We start from the raw sequence: 19257 nt of genomic DNA, 5'->3' as shown, positions 1-19257 counted from the left end.
TAGTTTAGATTAACTCCTTTCAGTAGTACAGCATCAATGTGTTATTGCCTTAACATAAAACATACAGATTATGTAAATCTGTAATAAATACTATTTTGAAGTGTATAGTAATCAAAAATCTTTCAGGGCAGGATGGAATGGAAACTGAGAAATATTGGAGAGTAAACATTCCAACGCTCATTCCTCTGCTTCTCCCTGGCAGAGCGGAGAACTTGCTGTGGCTGGGCTGCTAATGCTCCAGCCTGGGGGTTTGCCCTGTGAGTCCTGCGGAGCATGGACTTCCTGGGAAAGCTGGGGCCAAAGAGATCCTTCAGAAATAATTTCTGCTGTCTCTGTAGACCCTGTTGCACTGTTTGTGAAAGGGAATGGTCATTCCTGGTCTGAGAGAAGGCCAGGCCTTTTAGTATCTCTTCACAAGGTACACACTGTGTACACGCAGAGTCATTCAGGCTTGCAAGGCCAAGCAATCCGAGAGGCAAAAAGCAGTGGTGAAGAGAGGCCGTACCATTTGCTTACTGCATGTGTTAGCATTCCGGTCTCTAGTTCCCGTGCAGAGCTGAGAGGGCAGCGGAGCCCCTGGAGTCCATCAGTAATTGGCACGGCTCTGTATTTCCCCCACCTCGGCGGCCTGGTCTGGGGTGCGGCAATAGATTGTCTCTCACTGGGCAACCTGCTGCTGCGCTGCCGGCTATGGCCTGGCCTCCGGTGGCTGCGGCGCGGGCAGGTCAGCCCGAGGAACCCGCAGGACTCGTACGAGGAGCTCCTCGCCTCTGCCCCTCGCGGGGAGAGCACTGCCGGGCTCCTGCCAGCCCGGGCGCCAAGGGCGAGCTCTGAAATCTACCACTGATACCCAGCAGCCTGCCAGGTCCCCCGGGTGCCGCCAGCCCCGCTGCGCGGTCCCGCTGGAACTCTCTCTGGGTTACCACCTATGCCGGGTGCGGTGCCGCCTGCTGCGGAGGGGCCGGGTAGCGTTGGGCTTGCCATGCGGCCAGCGAGAAGGAGGGATCGCGGCAGGCAGGCAGGCGGAGGGAAGGAAGGAAGGAGGCCGGGCTGATTAGCATGCAGCAGCGCTCGCAAGCCCGGCTCCATTGTTTTAACACCTCCCCTCTCCTCCGCGCCAATCTGTCACCGTTCAGCAGGCGAACGCTGCTGCCTCGAATGCTGCTCTTCTCAAATGAGACGGATAATTAGCTGCCCCGCACGAATGGCGCACTCTTCTCACCCCTGATTGCTATCACCTTCTTGCTCCTGGCAGTTTTGACACCTCGTAATCAGCCTGCTGCTTTTTCTCTTTTCTTTCCCTATTTCTGATTTTTTTTTCTCCCCCTTCCTTATTTTTTTTTTCCTTTTTTTTTTTTTTTTTTTTTTTTTTAAATGCAATCCCAGTTGCCATTTGGATTGAGACTCCTCTGTTGAGTTAACCTTGTATGATTGCGGGGGAAAGGGGAATGTATGGTAGGGAGGGGAAGAAGTCGCCTCCTCTGAGTCTCATCTGCTGAGTGAACCATGGGTGGGGGTAGAAGCATCTCGGTTTGATCCTCCAGTGCTTTTGTTCGTAAGGGGGAACAGCCTCTCCTGAGCATCCTCTGAATTAATATTGTCTCGGATGGGGAAGGATCGTGTGTTGAGCGACTCCTCCGCTCAGTTAATGGAGGAAAGATTGCATTTCTATTATCTGGTTAGATACAGCCATACAGGGAAGGGATTTTAAAAGCAAGTTCACAAGGCCAGGAAGCTCCCTCTTCCTCCCAGGCAGGCAGGGGAAGGAAGGTAACTTCCTCAGCCTCTTATAGTGAATTCACTGTTTCATGGGAGTCGGAAGAGCGATCTGATTGGAGTGCGAGATGGGAGAGGGAACTTCTTTCCTTCTGATTGTAGAGAAAAAAGAAATCTCAGTTAATGCTCTGGTGATTTCTGCGAGATTTTAAAAAACAGAGGTCTCGTGGAATCTGTCATAGGAGCGTTTTCCTCTCCTCTAACAAGCAGTGACAGTCTAATTACTGGAGCTACGAGCAGATGTCGAGTTAGCCGGAGAGACAGAGGAGCTACATGTGTTCTACCCGGCCGCCGGCACTGAGCCCTCGCAGCAGGCTGAGGCAGCCGTACGGCCGCAGTGTCCCCGGGAGCGTTTGTTTCCTTGCGAGCGCTCCCGCGAACGCTGGCTGTGAGCGCGGGGGACTCACGCGTCGCGCACCGTCAGCGCGGGGCGGGGTGACAGTGAGCTCGCACGGGAGCCCTGAAACTGCTCCAGCCCCGGGGCTGCCCCGGCGAGGGCTCCGCTGGCCCTGGTGGAGTTGGAATTCGGTAGAACACCTTGGCACGAGTTTGCTGCTCTTCCTGTCCTCTCAAGTTCCTTCCACCTATTTATTATTTTTAATGACATTCTACTTCCCACTTGGATTCAACCGCCTCTGCCGGGTTGAGCTTGTGTGGAAGAGGCAGGGAAGGGGAGGAATACTGAGCCTCCTCTGGTGAGTGTAATAAAGCAGATGTCCCTGCTGGCAGCAGCAGCCGCCTTCAGGAAAACTGTATAAGGGGGACCCATTCAGGGACCGCACTCGCCTCCCACTTCGAGTCGCTCACAATTGCTTAGAGTGAGATTTATTTATTTATTTATTTATTATTTATTTGTTTAAAAACTAAACTAGTGCTCCTCGCAGCGGTCTGTCTGATCGGTGAGCCTATCTGGATGCCCTCAGGCAGCGAGTTTTAAGCACGCAGGATTAAACAGTTTCCTAAAACGCCGCTCTAGGCAGGAGCCCTCACAGTGGGAGACGGATGGGTTCTGCTGGTCGACGAGACTTTGGTCAACCGTGTTCTCCCCACCTCCTGCCGCCCTCCCTGCTGTGCCCCGGCTGTGGGGGAGCCCAGACTGCCTCCAGCAACAAAGGGCCTTGTCCCCGTGCGGGACTGGGGCTCGGAGCAGGGCTCCGAACTCAAGGGCTCCTGGGGAAAACGCACCCACCCGTGGGGGCGGGGGGGGAGAAACAGATGACTTTATTTTCTTCAAAGGTGATTCTCAGTTTGTGCATCTCTTAATAACGCGAGCTTCTGAGCTCGAATTTCACGGTTGAGAGGACGAGTCGGTGCCGTGTGTCGGGCTGGCTGGAGATGTGCGAATCCCCTTCTCTGCTGCCAGGGCTGGAAGTTGTGTCTCTCCCGGGCACCACCCCCAGCCGCGCTCTCCGGGGAAGTGCTTCACACCGCACGGCGCGGCGGCGGCCGAACATCGCCTCTTCAGCGCTGCGGACCGGCAGGGTTTAGAGCTCCGAAGAGTAACAAACTCTTCCTCCAGGTCGTGTAGCAGACGTGCACTGTACACTGCTCTTTATTACAGTACACTCTGTTGACAGCCCGTCACAAACATGACATGTTCAAAATAGAGAAAATAATTGCAGAAAAGTCTAAAAAGTATGCAGCTGTTAATTCTTCCAGAAATTTGTCACCTGCAAACAAATCTTTAAAAAGATAAAAGTGTTGTGCTTTTCTGTGAAAATATTAATGCTAATTATCAATATCAGGGCTAAACTCTATATTCAGTTCAAATGCAAAAAGCAAGCACCCTTTATCATTAATTTAAAATACTTGGCAACACCCCTATTTTTAAATTTGACATCAGTAAAATCCAGAAAATGTGCAAACTTTATCAGACTTCAACGTTTCAACTAAACACAAAATTTAATTGCATTGAGAAAGTCACTAAGCATATTCAGGTTAAAAATTAAGTCACTGAGATTCAGGTGATTAGGTTTTCCCCTTTCCATTCCAGTCTGTACCAGACTTGGGCAATCTATCATAGCAGACAAGAAGGGAAGGCAAATAATCTTTGGTATCATTAGTTTTTGGGGAAAGTTTAACCTTTCTATCCTTCATATTAATATTACTCATTCCCTGAAAGCATTTTAGTAATTATTAATGCTATAAAGGTACATGAACAAGAGAATTATTTTTTTTTTTTAAACATGTAACAGATACATAAAATCATTACTGTTCCATTTTGGCAAAAGGGTCATTTATGTGTTACTTTTGATTACTTGCTTTAGTAAAAAAATTATCTGGGAAAGTCAACCATTCATTTCTGTTACTAGTAAAGAAGCCTATCCTAATTCTGGCACACCTGGATTCAGCTATTATGGTAATTTTACAAGAATCTGAATTAAGAAGTTTACTACTGTAAGTTAAATTTGGAAATTATATAGTATAAATGAAAAATGAGGGCCTACTTCCCATGTACTTCTGAGAGAACATAATCACATCACTGGATATTGTAAAAAAAAATGCTGGCATTACACCAATTTTTGCCAGCCAGATTAAGGTATTAATCCTGCAAGTCTACATTCATAAATACAGTCACAACTTCAGGACTATTCAGGCAAAGATTATTTGGAAAAAGTGTTTGACATCGCTCTCAAAGTTAATAGTGAAGCGTAACAAGCAATAATGTGAATCACAGCACTGAGTGACTTAGTTTCATTTTGCCTTATCAAAAGACAATGACAAATGTGCTTATGTGACAAACAATTTCAGTCATGAGTTCTTGTTACAAGAAGTCTTAATTCTTAAACTCTTATATCTATTGAATAAAAAAATGTAAAAATGTATGCAAAAACAGTGAACCATTGAATTCTCATACATTAAGACTGTACTTTAAAGTGGGAATTGAGATGCCGAAGAAAATCTTCCTTAGATGTTAGAGATGGTGGGAAAACTTCTCGACAGAATTCACATATTCCACACTGATTCGGTTCAGAGTCTGCATATGCTTGTGCCAGCAAATCATTGTCTTGAGGCTGCCAAATGGGCTAAAAGAAACAGAAAATTATTATTGCTAGGTTTACAATGTGGTTTACACTATGCTGTAGTTTATATTTTCAAAAATACCTGCCTCTTTAAATTAGGATTCCTTTACACCTGCCTGGCCAGAGACGGTAAGTAGAGAGTTCTCATTTAAGAAAAGCAAGATAGGACCTTGGTATCTATTTATGATAAATATTGCTATGAGCAGAAGTCTGTAACATCAGTCTGGTATGTACTAAAGCTTTTTTTTTTCATTTCAGTATTTTACTGTAGAAGTCATAGTACACAATAGCCATTTAGCAGAAATGAGAAAATACATTTTTACTTTAGAATAAAATGTTTCTTGTACAAAGTTAACATGATTCTATTTTATTTCCATTCTTATTGACATATAACTACTTTTCAGTTTACTTCCAAAATTATTACATCCGTGTATGTCATGTCATGTCTTAAGGCACTTAATTGCTCTGGCTGCCTTTTAGTATAATTGTGACACAAATAATCTTGTTTGGGATTCCTCCTGCCATGACAGTGTCAAACTCACTGGAACCATTTGAATATCTATCCATGAATTCAGGCAATTCTATAAACTACCTAGTATTTGGTTTATCAGCTGCACTGCTCCAGCTCCTTGAGCTAGTTAGTTTCAAGCTAGCAAGTCTGTTTATTCAGCTTTGGAATTCAAGGCACTTAAACCCAGAGTCTAAGTGTTTAGATTATTTAGAATTGTACCAACTAGGAATCAAAAAATCTTCTATCAGTTTTCGAAGTAAAGTTAAAACTTAAGTTTCATAACTTTAGCATTAGTAACACAAGATCAAATAGTTATGTTACATGGCCAGGACAATCAGGTTTTGAGTAAATTGAAAACCAAATGCATCCTGTTGTGACTACAAAATAGAAAGAATGGCAGCAAGCTGGTATGAGCTCTATGTGGGGATGGAACTTTTCTAGAAGACAGTGGGGTTTTTTTGGCTCAGTTTTTTCCTCTTGCTTCACTCACACATGGAAAGGCAAGGAAGAATACTTTGCAAAGTCATTTCTTTGGAAGTTTTAAATTTCTTGCTACTTATACCCAAGATTTTTAATTTTCAGCTCTTCTTTAAAATTCATCATGCCAAATAGTTAGAATCTATCATTTATTTCTCTCATAACAACCCACTGTACAACTAAGCTGGCTTTCACAGCAGTTAAACCTTCTTTTTAAACCACCCTGAACTTCTTGGGGAGTCCTGCCCATTCTGTATTTAAACAGTGTTTAGCTTATCACATAGCAATAGCAGATTTGCTGTCTTTCATTATGGTCAGCAATCCATATAATTAAATTGACTAATTAGTAATTAAGTGCAATCACACCACTTTTTTCAACTCAAAGAGTCTACTTATTGTATGTTGCTGGTGTAAATTGCATATTAAATCTATCTAGACACTGACACACTTAAACAAGTTAACACACTTAAACACACTACATAAATGTGTTTAGAATTATTTGTTTCTGATATGATTTAAAGCACATTTGAAAAAAGATAAAATAGTATTGTAAAAACTATTTGTCATCCTGGAAACATAACAAGGGGAAGTACCCATCCAGCTACCCACACACACAGGCACTTAACTTCCACTTCTTGAGCGCTGAGCTTGTGTTTAATATCCTTGTCAGAACAGAGATCTATTTAAGCAGACATTAAATTTCAAAAACATTAATATTGAGATTAATAGACTACTGATTTGCTTTTAAAATCATGAACATACTTAGAAGTATTTTTGGTGGAAACAATTCCCTCAAACTGCAAATACCAATAAACATGTGCATCTATATGAAAGTCTCAGCTAAATGCAGTCTGTATAATCCTAGGTTCACTAATATCCATGTTTATTTTAATCTACTGCTCTTTTCAGTCACGTTTTTTTTTTTTTTTAAAGTTACATTCTAAGAAAACAGTACTGAGTTTTTAGATTTAGTATCCACATAGAAGGAAAGAGCTAAATTTATTACACCAACTGAGAGCAGTTCCAAGAACTTGCTGTTGCCAAATCTATTGCATTTATGGGGTTTTCCATTTTATAAGTTAACATATGTAGTAAATACTTGAAAGTTTTATCTACACTAGGAAAAAAAAAAGAGGTATATAATTCTCTCCTTTTTGGCTTTTCCTTCATTTTTGGAAAGGATGATAGAAGCTGTAAGCAGCATAACCTCCCCCTAGAAAGGTGGCAAAAATACTACGAACAAGTTTATGCATAATTTTTGCTAAGGTCAACACAGTGAAAAGGGCACGTATATAAGTAACTTAAAAAAAAAATACTATTTTAATCTACATATATATTATCTGTGACCAAATCTTTAGCACAATTTACAGTCAGAAAAAACTAGAGCTGAGTCAAATTAATTGAGAAAAATACTTAAAAATGTATTTTGGAAACAGCTGAATAAAGGTGATGAATATTTAAATATACTGATATACACAGATGTACATTTAATGGATTCTAAAGTAATACGGGCTCGTTTCAAACAAACTTCTGGATAAGAAATAACATTTTAATCAATACAGTACTATTGTATGTATGACTTTCAAATACTAAACAATTCACCATTACCTTTTTCTCTGAGTGCTAGCCTTAGTGCATTTTTCTCCACAAAACAAATCATTCACATTTTAATTGCTGGGTCCAAATTAATTTCCTTATTTTGCAGAAATACCAATGGTCAAAGATTTACTGCTATTCAACTGCTATTCAACCACAGTTCTGTGCTTTTTAATCTGCATACTCCCCTACCAATTTATAACCACATACCAGCTGTTTCACTTGCTGTAATGTACAATGCAGGGTGCCATCTATTGAAAAATGAATACACAGACTAACTAGTAAAAGAATAGGCTGAAGAGGGAATACAGAAAAGGAGGATAGTAACAATAAATGGAGTGATTTCTTTGAAGTTCCACAGGAATTCTACTAGCAGTAAAATAAATGTCTTAATTTGTTTAACTTAGTCACAACTTTAACTGAGGACCCAATGAAAAATACAATAAAAACTGTAATTAGTAAGTTGGTAAAGAATTGAGGTCTCCTACATTACAAATAGATATCTAAAATAGCTTTTGAAAAAAATCAAGCTTATAGCAGCAATCTTTCAATACTTTAAAATTTTCATTCAAAAGTGGTTTGCAATAGAAAATTAAACAAGACTGGGTAAATTTCTGGAGAAGAAAACATCAAAGCTATCATGTCCTTCAACACTTTCCAAATGCTGGTTTTTCAGGTCATGCAGTGACCAAATGGAGAAGTAAAGCTCTTCTGCTGCATGTACCTTGCCATTAAGAAAGAACATAAAACTTCATCCATGTAAATAGTAAAAATTCCACCCTCACGAGAGTTCCTAATTATCATATTTGCTTATTCTTGAGAATCTGTCATTTCACAAGGTACCAGAAAAAACACAGAAATAAAAAAAACACAAAGTCAATCTATAAAGCTCCATAATTTTGCCAGCTTTCAGCTGAGACAGGATGTTACACAAAAGAAGCAAAGTATTCAAAGACATGAGTGTCAGAACATGCCAATGCATTTTTCTGCATTACAGCTACTGGGACTTGTTTTCCATGGACTTCAGGCTATAACTGAAATTTAAGCCCAAATTACATACATAAACCTAAGAAAGAGTATTTTAGCAAACTTTCTTCCTTTCAAAATAATAATTATGTTTTTTTTTCCTACAATGACAAAAATTTAAGTTTCTTAGAGCAGAGGAAGAGGGTTGCTACCTCAGACTGAGACAAAAAGCTACTTTTTTCATAGTGGAAGTATTTATCTGTTTAGCTTTTTAATTGGTTAATTTTTCCTATTCTCTGCTGTACATGAAAAACAATTAAAACAAATGTGTGCCCTATACGACTGAGATCAAGGGTAGAAAGAAAGCAATCTAGGGGACAATTTAGGACTAATGACAGCTTTGAAATAGATATGGAAGCAATTAATATCTAAATGAACTGAAATTTGTAAAAGCATCTAGGGCTTATGTCTGCTTATATTCCCGACTTTTTACTGGAAAAGCATCTTGAACACATTCTGCAGTATTAGGAAGAAGAAATGACAAGAGAGGTTGTCTTAAAAAAAGACTGATGAGGTTTCTTAGAGAATATATTAATCTAGTCTCAAAGATCTTTGCAAAATGTGTGTCTGAATCATTACAGTTTTTTGAAATGTAGAATATTTATAGAAAGATACCTGATGAGGACCTCTGACAGTTGTTCCAGCAGCTTCTAAAGAAAAAATTACTTCAGGTACACCCTGGATTGTGTGCTTAGGTACAAATGTGAAACCACTGTCTGTTGTTTTTAAACCTGGTTTGTCACAGATCTTTTCTATGGGCATCTTTGCATGATCTGAGGGGTTTGTTTTGTCAACAGTAGTCAAGCTTTGTAAAGCTGAGGTCATGAGATCAATGCCATGAGCTTCAAATGAGTTAGGTTCCAATTTACTGAGGTTAACAGCACGGTCTCTGTGCTCCAGGTTAAAATGATGATCTTGAAGCATGTTTTCAGATATACCAGTACAAGGAACTGTTGGTTTTTCCTGAGTGCTCTGCAAGAAAGCAGAGTCATTGTCTGTAGGTGGAAACTTGACATTAAATTTAGAAAGTGATTCTACAGAGTTGTTGTCCTCATCTTGGCCCACTCCTCTTGGTGTGATAGATGTGATGCATGATGCACCTCTATTTATATCCTCTATAACCCGAGGCTTAAAAAGCTCTTCTGCTTGTTCATCAGTTTTATCAGTGCACTGTATCGGCATGGAAAACTGTATTTCTGTGAAGAAAGAATGAAGAAAATATTAAATAGTCCATTGAAATATAGTTATTAAAAATGTGGTGCTGGGGTATTTTTTTTTTGTCTTCCTTCCCTGCTTTTTCAACTGTTTATTTTCTCTTTAAAATCAGATTGAGATCAGATGAGATTTGAGTAGTTCTCTTTCACAAACATTACTTCTGACACAAAAACTATCAGAACAGAAAAAAAGGAAATACTCTCTTCCAGTAATTATATTTCTCTTTGATTTCTGGCTATAAACATTTTCATTTTATTGAAAATTATGTTGTCCCATACTCTTAACACATACTTGCATATTTACTGAAGTGTTCTGGCAGAAATAGAAGCTGGAACCCAAACCATTTCACGCAGTGCCAAGAACATGCTAGGCACCATGAGCACAATTTTAGAAGGTATTCAGGTACCCAACTCCCACTGGTTTCCAAATTAGTTAAATATTTAAACTGAGTAACTATTCAGAAATGGGATCATGTTTTCCCTTTGTTTGGAGAATTTACCCTTAATTTTTGGCATTATATTAATAAAAATGGTAATGGTTACTCCTTTCCAGGAGTAACTTTAGTATAGAATAACTTAGATATAACTATAGAAATAACTAACTTTAGTTTAGAATAACTTTAGTAAAAACTGATTGTACAGCAGCCTTCTGACAGTGGAACACAGAAGTAACAAATCAAATGTTAAATCTAGATAGCTTTTGTCATGTACACCTTTATACACCATTGACTTAAGCACCTCTTTTATCATCTATATGGCTTACATCATGTATGGCTTTTCATACAGACGAGTTAGGCACTTTGTTGGGAAATCAAAACCATTCTTGTGAAGTAAGTTGCCAAACACACTTCCTAGTTCCCACCCCCAAATAATGAAATTATTAGCATACAATCAGACTATTACAATACAGTTCAGACAGAGCAATTTGAAGCAACAACATATATGTCAGCACTTCATGTAACAAAACTTCAGTAATGGATGACCTAAATTAAAATCAAGTGCTTAAATCAGCATCTTTCACTTAAATTGTGTGCATTTGGCAGGTGTTTATCAAAATCACTTAAGAGTCTGATCATACTGTTAAGAAAAGTTAGTAGAGAATACCCATAGTAGCTTATATTGTATTAAAGGTAAGCATTAGGAGAACTGGACATTCAGGATCTCTCACAGTCTCAACAAAAATCAAGCCTTCCCTTTCTTTCAGGAAGTGTTGGATTAAGCTTTTGTCCCATATAAGAAAACAGTATTTAAAAGTCTGCACAAGGAAGTCTAAAAAATAAGTCCTCTGAGTCTCCTCAGTCCTGCAGTTTTCCTCTAACAGATATGGGGCTAGAGGCATTCATAGCAGACATCTTTTGAACTGACAGCTAAATTAAAAGCAAGCAAGTGCTGTCATTCACACAGTATGATGGGATATCACATGTAGTAAGTGCCTGCCTCTCACTCCAAGGGACAAAACAATTACAAGAGCCATTGATGTGATGACTGTCTTTTATAGCATGTGATTTGGAGCATTCGTCATAGAATGCCAAAACTGGCGGTGCGTTTTCTTGGTGAAATACTGAGCACCATGTGAACAGACTTGAAAAAGGCAGATGGTAAACAGTGGAAGTACTTCTATGTATGTGTAATTTGCAGTATTTTCAAATATAAAGCAAAGCTTTCAAACAGTTGAATCACAATAAGAGCTTAAGTATGATATTACCAGTTTCAGGTTCTGGCTTTATCTTAAATATACTCAGTTGGTCTGTTTGTTCTCTGGCTAGCATACATATTCGGTGACACTCTTCTTTCATGTCCTGGAAAATAGTCTCCAGATTCTCTCTGGAAGATCAAAATTGTAAATTAAAGAGTCAACAAATTCAGCTTGTTGTGACCTTTAATCTAGTCATACGCACAAACCAGAGAAAAACAATAGTATAAGCTACTTTTCTTGGATATCTTGTTCCTCAACATATGTATACATATTTTTATTCTCCTCAGTAAAAGCAAGCAGAAAAAGGAAAAGGAAATTTTGTCAAAGAGTTGTTTAGTCATATCACATACATCTATATTTGGATATAGGAACTGACCCTGCAAGGACCACCCCCAAAAATGCAGCCTTTCAGTTATTTCAGTCTTTCAGGTATTTTGTGGAAGAGTTTACCTTTTCCAAGGGTGGTACTGTTTCCACCTTAATTCTAGGGAAAATAAGATTCTGCCACTGTGAAAATTAATTGTTTTTTGTTGTTGCCAGTACACTTCAGACTGCAGAAGAAGGAACACAAAAGCATTTGTTATGGCTCTTTCCTTCTCTGTCAATCTGGCATTTTGGGGAGGAGTTTGTGAACTCATTCCCTCTGGTTTCATACAATATCATATGGTTTTTCTTTTTATTCTGAGGGATTTATTGTATTATATCTTTTCTAGAGTATCATATGGGAATCAGATATTTAGTTATCTGCACTGAGAATGGTAAAAATAGCTCATGCTGGTGTGAGTTTATTTGTCCAAAGGCACTGTTTTTTAGCTACTGATGCATCTATAAAATTCCACTGTGAAATTCTGATAAACTTGCTGAGTAATTTATATTTTTAAGCACAATATAATGGATTTTATAAAATGAAATTCAAAGATGAAAAAGTGAAGTGTTCTCTTTTGCGTCTTTACATCAAAAGATCTCAAAAGGGATTTTTTTTAATCCAGTGAATTGTTTTCCTTTTTTATTGCTTATTCATATAGCAATCAGACTGTGTTCCTGCTTCTGTCATGTTTCTCTTTTTGAAGACACAAATGTCTATTTGTATCTCATTTGAAAAAAAATCTACAGAAGTATTTAAAATTGATACTGTTAACACATTCTGATGATTTTCCAGATGTTTTGATAAAGAAGAAATAAACAAATTTTAAGTTTCTAATCAGAACTTTAAAATATAGCTATGATTAGAAGAAGCAGTCTGAATATTTTAGACATTTGTGATAGCATAATCTCACTGGTGTATGATTACCAGTAATCTTACCAGTCACATACCTCTTTCCAAGAAAACAGTAAGGAAGCTATTTGAGAGCAGGGAGACAGAAGACAGGTAAAGGTTTTTCATTTTTTAGATATAAATCAAAAAGACAAACAAGTCTTTCTCATATTACAGTCTTAATTTCCTCTCTTTCTTATCATAAAAGAGTACTGAGCCAGACTAAAGATCCATGTGGTTCACCTAGTCTGTGTATGGGAGTGGTTCAAAGCAGATGCCTAGGCAAGAATTTGATACTTTCTCTTAATACTCCGCTAACCTCACCTTAGAGAATCTTCCATTTGACCCCAGCAAAGTTAAAAATGACATTACTTCCAATCCTATGAGAAATGCAAACCTAAGATTTTGGTCAATATTTTTCCAAAATCACTGGCAGAAGAGGAAATCTACTCTTTTTGACCCCTTAGTCATAGCAGGGGCTTCCTAGCTTCAGCTTACAGATAAACTTGGTTTCAAACTATCTCATTTAGGATGGATCAGGCCAAGAATTATTCATGCTGCTTCATGCTGCCTATCAGACCTCTTCCTGGCAGCACAGCAGGCTCCTATGCTGTGCTGCCATCAATTAATCCATAATGGCTGTACATTCCTGTCCAGAAGAGTTAATGCAAGGCAGTTAGGACTTATCCAAACCCCAGCATTAACATCCACTGCTGTTTCCCAGAGTTTAATCTCCTGCTGAACCAAGAAGCTCTCTTTCTCCCTCCCAGCTTAACCCTCCATACTTGTAAAGTCCCAGCTATGTTTGCACATAGTTGTTGGCTCTATTATCTTCCTGCATTAGCTCTTTGACCTTTGACGCTCCCCCTCCCAGCCAGTTCTTAAAGTACTGTATAGAAAAGAGGGCAATAGCTGGCCTTACTTAACTGCAGAAAAGCAAAAAGCAAATTTGAAAAATGCTGCAGAAGTATTTACCTTTCAGGTGAAATACCAGAGATCCCTAGAGATAATTCAGGCTTATCTGGAACAACTCTCTTACTTTTCACCTTGAAATAAAATATGAAAATATTGAGCACATTAGCATATTAATTTTGCGCTTCACCTTGATATGAGTAAAAATGTCATGGGGTCCTTCACCTAGTCCCATTGAAAGCTTTGTCAAAAGCTTTGTCAAAGCATTGTCAAAATGACAAAAGCAGTTTGTATGAAATTCCTAGTTCCTTTTAGGTTAACTTATTAACTCATTTATGGATTTCTCTGCTCATACTCCCTTGAAAGGGAACTAGTTCTAAGAATATTGCTTGATTGTAATTCGTTTTCAGTCAGGTATAAGGTAAGATTCTGTCTTTTGTATAAGCTTGTTACCCAGATATTTTACCTCTTAAAAATCAATTTCACTGAAAATTTCAGTGAACACATTGGAAGCTCATATGTCAGGAGTTCTAGCAGTTTTTTAAATAAGTTATTAACTTTGACTACCACCGTGTGGTTCACTCCAGTATTACATAGTTTTACATCTGCCAGGCATTAAGGGAAGTTTTCATAATAACCAGTCACTAAGCTTCAGTTCCACTAGAGCTACATTACCAGATGGCCTGGGTAGTTCATATGTGTTCCAAGTCAGACACGGACTTGAGCACGCCTGCCAAATCAGCTGATTTCAAATATGTGTAAGCTTAGAAATCTGTATAAGCTGATACATTGCCTGTAACCACAGGTGTGTCTCACAGGTGCAGCTGCAGCTCCTGTAGGTGCATCTGAGCTGCCTTACCCTCAGCAACACAGGATACAACTCCTTGCCCCAGTAAGCTAAGCAATGCTTAGGAAGTCTAATAGCAACAAGTTCTGTGCTGCTGTGCTCCTACGCTTACCTGTGCTCACTCTAAATTAGGTAGCTAATATCTGAATATGTGATTAGATTCACATCAATCACTACACTCTAGCTATCCCACAAGGACAGAATAGCACCTCGGATGCTATTCTGTAACAAAAATAGGATGGCATAAAAATGAAAAAATCAACTCAGTTTTGGTGAAAACTTCCAACTGAAAATTATAAACCAGAAATGCTAATTTGGAGTTTTCACAAATATGAAAATTTTCGAGACATACCATAAAATAATTAACATACCAACTAACCAATATGTATTTAATGTTGTATCCTATGTGCTTTGTGTAATTTCACAATTTCCTAGTAATTACAGAATGATGAAATTTAAAATAAGTTTATTAGAATAATTAGTACGAATTCCAAACATTTAATGTTTGAAGGAAATAATAATTTACAAATGTTTGTCTTTTTTATTTTATCTCTACTTGGTTTCTTATCTTACCTCCCTTTTATACGTTGGCATCTGTATACCCTTTTGCGCTTCATTTAATTCTTGCAATTTGCTTTCCAGATTTCTTATTTTATCATCTTGATTGGAAATAATAGATAAAAGCTTCCTTTCCTTTTGATTGCTTTTGTCCTCAAGTTGCTTCAATTTCATGCTCTCACTGTCTAACTGTTCCTAAAAAATAATTTTAGAAACACCAGTAAAAATAATAAATTGTGGAATGTCAGTATTCAGCAGTCTATAATAAGGTAAATGTAGGTTTTGCATCATAGGTAAGGGTCAGTCTTGTTTATTACAATAATAATTTTCAATTGATAGTAAAGACCTTCTACCACTACACATAGCTGTAATTCATCATAGGTGATTACTTGAAACAACTGTATCTTCTGAATTTCTGAAAGTCATACTAGTGTTTATACAAAATAAAGACATTTTTTTTGGTTCACTTGCTGTATCATTTACATTAACATTTTATGTATAATATTTTACATATATAATACATAAAATAGAATTTAGTTAATTTCAATCTTATACCATTTTGAATATGGTGATAATTCCACAAATTGAGCAAACCCAAGAACATAATCACAGAATCCTAGAATATCTCCAATTGGAAGGGACCCATACGGATCAAGTCCAACTCCCTGCCCCTCACAGGACTACCTAAACCTAAACCACAGAACTAAGAGCATTGTCCAGACACTGTGAATTCTGAGAGGCTCGGTGCCATGACAGCTTCCCTGGAGAGCCTGTTCCAGTGACTGACAACTGTCTCAGTGAAAGGCCCTTTCCTAATGTCCAACCTGGACTTCCCCTGATGTGACTTCATTCTGTTGCCTCATGTCCTGTCGCTGCTCACCAGGGAGAGGAGAGCAACACCTCCCCATCCACTGCTGCCCTCGAGGGAGCTGTCAACTGCAATAAGGTCACCCCTGAGCCTTCTCTTCCAGGCTCAACAAACAAGTGACCTCAGCTGCTCCTCCTAAAGCTGGCCCTCAAAACTTTTCATCATCTTGGTCGCCCTCCTCTGGACATGATGTAATAGTGTGATGTTCTTTTTGTGGCACCCAAACCTGCACACAGTGCTCGAGGTGGGGCTACAGCAGTGCAGAGCAGAGCGGGACAATCCCATCCCTTGCCTGGCTGGTGATGCTGGGTCTGATGCCCCCCAGGACACAGGTGGCCCTTTTGGCTGCCATGACACACTATTGACTCCTGTCAACTTGTCATCAATCCAAACTGCAGATGTCTTTCTGCAGGGCTGCTCTCCTCTCATCCTCCAATCTTTATGCGTAACCAGAATTGTTTTGCAAATATTTCAGTCCTGTAAAGATTTGTGAAATAAAATGCCCTGGCTGTTCTCACTTTGATGATCCATCTAGTAATTAATGATACTTTTAACTTTGTGGGATTTTTGTGGAATAAAGAAGAAAATAAGCAACCATTTTTTTAATATGCTCAAAGATAGTAGCTGCAAAAGTTTCCAAGGAAAAACCTGCAGTTAAAAACTGCTGCTATGAAAATCTCTATGAAATTTAGGGAATTGTATCAAGTGTAACAAAAAGTGTCCCCAAGCCCCATGATTGTCTCTCCAAGAGAAGTATGCCCAAAGGGTTAACTCTTAAAGAGGAATGTAAGTGAAATGCACTTAAATAGTCTGTAGACAGGTAGGGTAAGATGCAGAGGAAAGAAGCAACTAAGTGCTTTTTCAAGACCTTTTGTTTTATTTTCAAATGGAACTTACATGGAGTGAGGTTGTGCATTTAGATTAGGAAAGGTAGGTAGGGGCTACCCTACTAGACAAAGACAGCCATGCAGGGATAGGTCCAGAATTGGTTTACCTAGACACCAGCTGGCTAAGCATGGATGTATGTACATACAGCTGACACAAGTGTTTAGCCTCAGAAAGTTATACTAGCTGGATAAAGAAGAAAAACCTGCAGAAAAATAGTTTTGAAGGCATTGGTTTATAGTCTCAATTACAGCTTTGAATAGCAAATCTACAGTAAGAGCTTCAATGCAACTCCAGACTTGGGTGGTATCTTAAGGATCCAGATTAAGCCTCTTCTGCTCAGCGACTTCCAAACATTGTCTAAAATTGGCATGTTTCAATCCCAGCAAAACTCCTTAATCCTAACTCTTCTACACTTTTCATTTCTGACAGGTCAGAAAATTCAATTTCCCATTTAAATAAGGTAAGGGTATACAGCTTCTCCTGTGTTTTCCTTCATCATTATTTGCTGGAAATCCAAACACCTAGGAAAACGTTTTCATCAAAGGTAACGCTTGCCCTTGAGGAGCAATTATATCTTAAGGACAGTAAAATAACTCACTGAGCCTGTGATACAGCATAATTTATCTCTTTGAGACTATTACAGTTTCAATTCACATGTTGGCTTTCAAAGGCCTTCAGATAACTGGAGGCACTGCAGTAAAGGCCAGTAGTTCTCCATTTCTCCTGCATCTGCAGGAAGTGAGGACAAGTTTTAAGCAAGTAGGGAAAAAAGCCACACAAGAAGAGCTGTGCAACATGTTACAGTGAAGACATATCAGTACATACTGATGGAAATCATCATTCCTGTGCACCATCAGGGTACCAGGAAAAATACTGGAGAAACAATTACACCTTTTGGGATCTTTCAATAATACAACCCTTTATAGCTTGATGATCTTAAAGAGTTTCCAATACTGTGCCTGGTGGTTTGCAATGATGTGGTAACCCTTATAAACTGGCTGAAGACTACAAAGCTAATGCTTGATAAACTTCATAAGCTTTATAAACTTTATAAATATATCACACAGGTCATACCTGCTCAGTTAAGTACTTGGCAACACAATGGATCTTTTAAGCATGCTGGTATTAGCTGCCAGCAAAGTGGTTACATATGTATTATGAACAGATAAGTATCTTTTTTTTTGCAGAGGCTTTATAGGATCAGAGGATAACCAGCATTGGAAGGGACTTCCAGGGTTCTCTAGCTTCTTATCAAATCAGAGTCAGTTATAATGTCTGATCAGGTTACTCAGTTTCGTCTTGAATTACCTAAGGATGGAGACTGCACAACCTCTCTGGGCAACCTTTTCCCATGCCTGGCTGTCCTCATGGTGTAATGTTTTCCCCTATGTTCAGCCTGAACCTTTCCTGTTTCATCTGCCCATTGTCTCTTGTCCTCCTGCCATGCATCATCATTAAGAGCCTGTCTCCATCTACCTGATAACCTGAATGTAGGTACTGGAATGCTATTAGCTTTCCCTGAAGCCACCTCTTCTCCAGGCTGGACAAGGGCAGTTTCTGCATCTTCTCATGGGATATGTACTCCAGCCCCCAGTTACTTCAGTTACTTCTGCTGAACTCATTGTAGTTTGTCAGTTTTTCCTGTACTGGAAGTCTCTAAGCCTGATGTAGTATTCTAGATGCAGTCCAGTGAACACTGAATAGAGGGAGATACTCACTTCCCTGGGTGTGCTAGCTGTGCTCCTGTTAATATAACACAGGGAGCAGTTGCCCTTCTTTTCTGTCAGGACACACTGCTGGCTCATGCTCAAGATCTAACAAGATCCCAGCTCTTTTCCGGCAGAGCTGCTCCACAGCCAGTCAGCCCCCAGACTGTACTGCAGCATAGGCAGGTCCCTTTATTTTTCCCTGAACTGTGCTACAATGGCTTGTTTCAGTGGCTTCCTAAAACAAACAAATTGTCAGGTAGTTTCAAGGAAAAACACAATTCAACTGATTAACTGTAAGTGGTCTCAAGGAATATTAACTGTGACTTTTAACAGTTTTCCCATGAACTCTTCTCTATTATTGGGTAGAGATAGACCAAACAGATGAAACAATAGAAGAAAAGTCTATCAATACCAGAATTTCTTATAGCTTATATTAGGGCTAATCCTACTGCATGTATCATACCACCAGCAAAGAACAGCTAAATGCACAATATTATCAGCCTATAATAAAAATAGGAAACAAAGTGACAGTAGCGAAGTTGGTATGGGCTGAAACACAGAACTCCACAAGACAGCTGCAGTAGCTGCTCTTAGTTATATAAGTAATTTTAGCCCCATAATTTAGAATGTAAAGATGGCTACTATATGCCTGCCATTCCTCTGCTTATGTCCTGCACAAAAAAAGAAGAGCTAGACATTCATCGCATGATGAAGAGTTTGTATAACATTTGCAGCATTCATTCCTGACACACAGTTTCCTCCTCCTTTTCATGGCATAAGACACTCTTGATGAACAAATTCCAGTGTTTAATACTGAAATTCTTGAACCAGCAAAATGGGATCATTAGCATGTTTTCTTGTCACAGGAATTGACTTTAGCTTCATGTCTTATTGAGTTCAC

At 39.0% G+C, this 19257-nt stretch overlaps 1 protein-coding gene across 3 annotated transcripts in view; it reads right to left on the bottom strand.

Annotated features, from left to right (window-relative positions):
- Positions 1-2588: 2588 nt before the first annotated feature.
- TANK (TRAF family member associated NFKB activator) overlaps positions 2589-19257 on the bottom strand; it is a 28875-nt gene continuing 12206 nt past the window's right edge. Inside the window, exons 5-10 of one of the 3 annotated variants that reach the window (XM_088059220.1) lie at positions 14907-15086; positions 13550-13620; positions 11329-11447; positions 9025-9605; positions 4634-4802; positions 2591-3458 (exon numbers count right to left, since the gene is read on the bottom strand). In XM_088059220.1, coding sequence (XP_087915346.1) covers positions 4635-4802; positions 9025-9605; positions 11329-11447; positions 13550-13620; positions 14907-15086 — 1119 coding nt within the window. In that variant the 3' untranslated portion in view covers positions 2591-3458; position 4634. Of the gene's footprint in view, positions 4803-9024; positions 9606-11328; positions 11448-13549; positions 13621-14906; positions 15087-19257 lie in introns of all 3 variants that reach the window. The other 2 variants (XM_005519733.3, XM_014249639.2) reach the window with 2 other exon arrangements.

This window comes from Pseudopodoces humilis, chromosome 8 (assembly GCF_049639895.1).
Source record: "Pseudopodoces humilis isolate 2021_Gansu_Grassland_sample_001 chromosome 8, ASM4963989v1, whole genome shotgun sequence".
Lineage (NCBI taxonomy): Eukaryota > Metazoa > Chordata > Aves > Passeriformes > Paridae > Pseudopodoces > Pseudopodoces humilis.
This window is presented reverse-complemented; position numbering and strand designations above follow the sequence as displayed.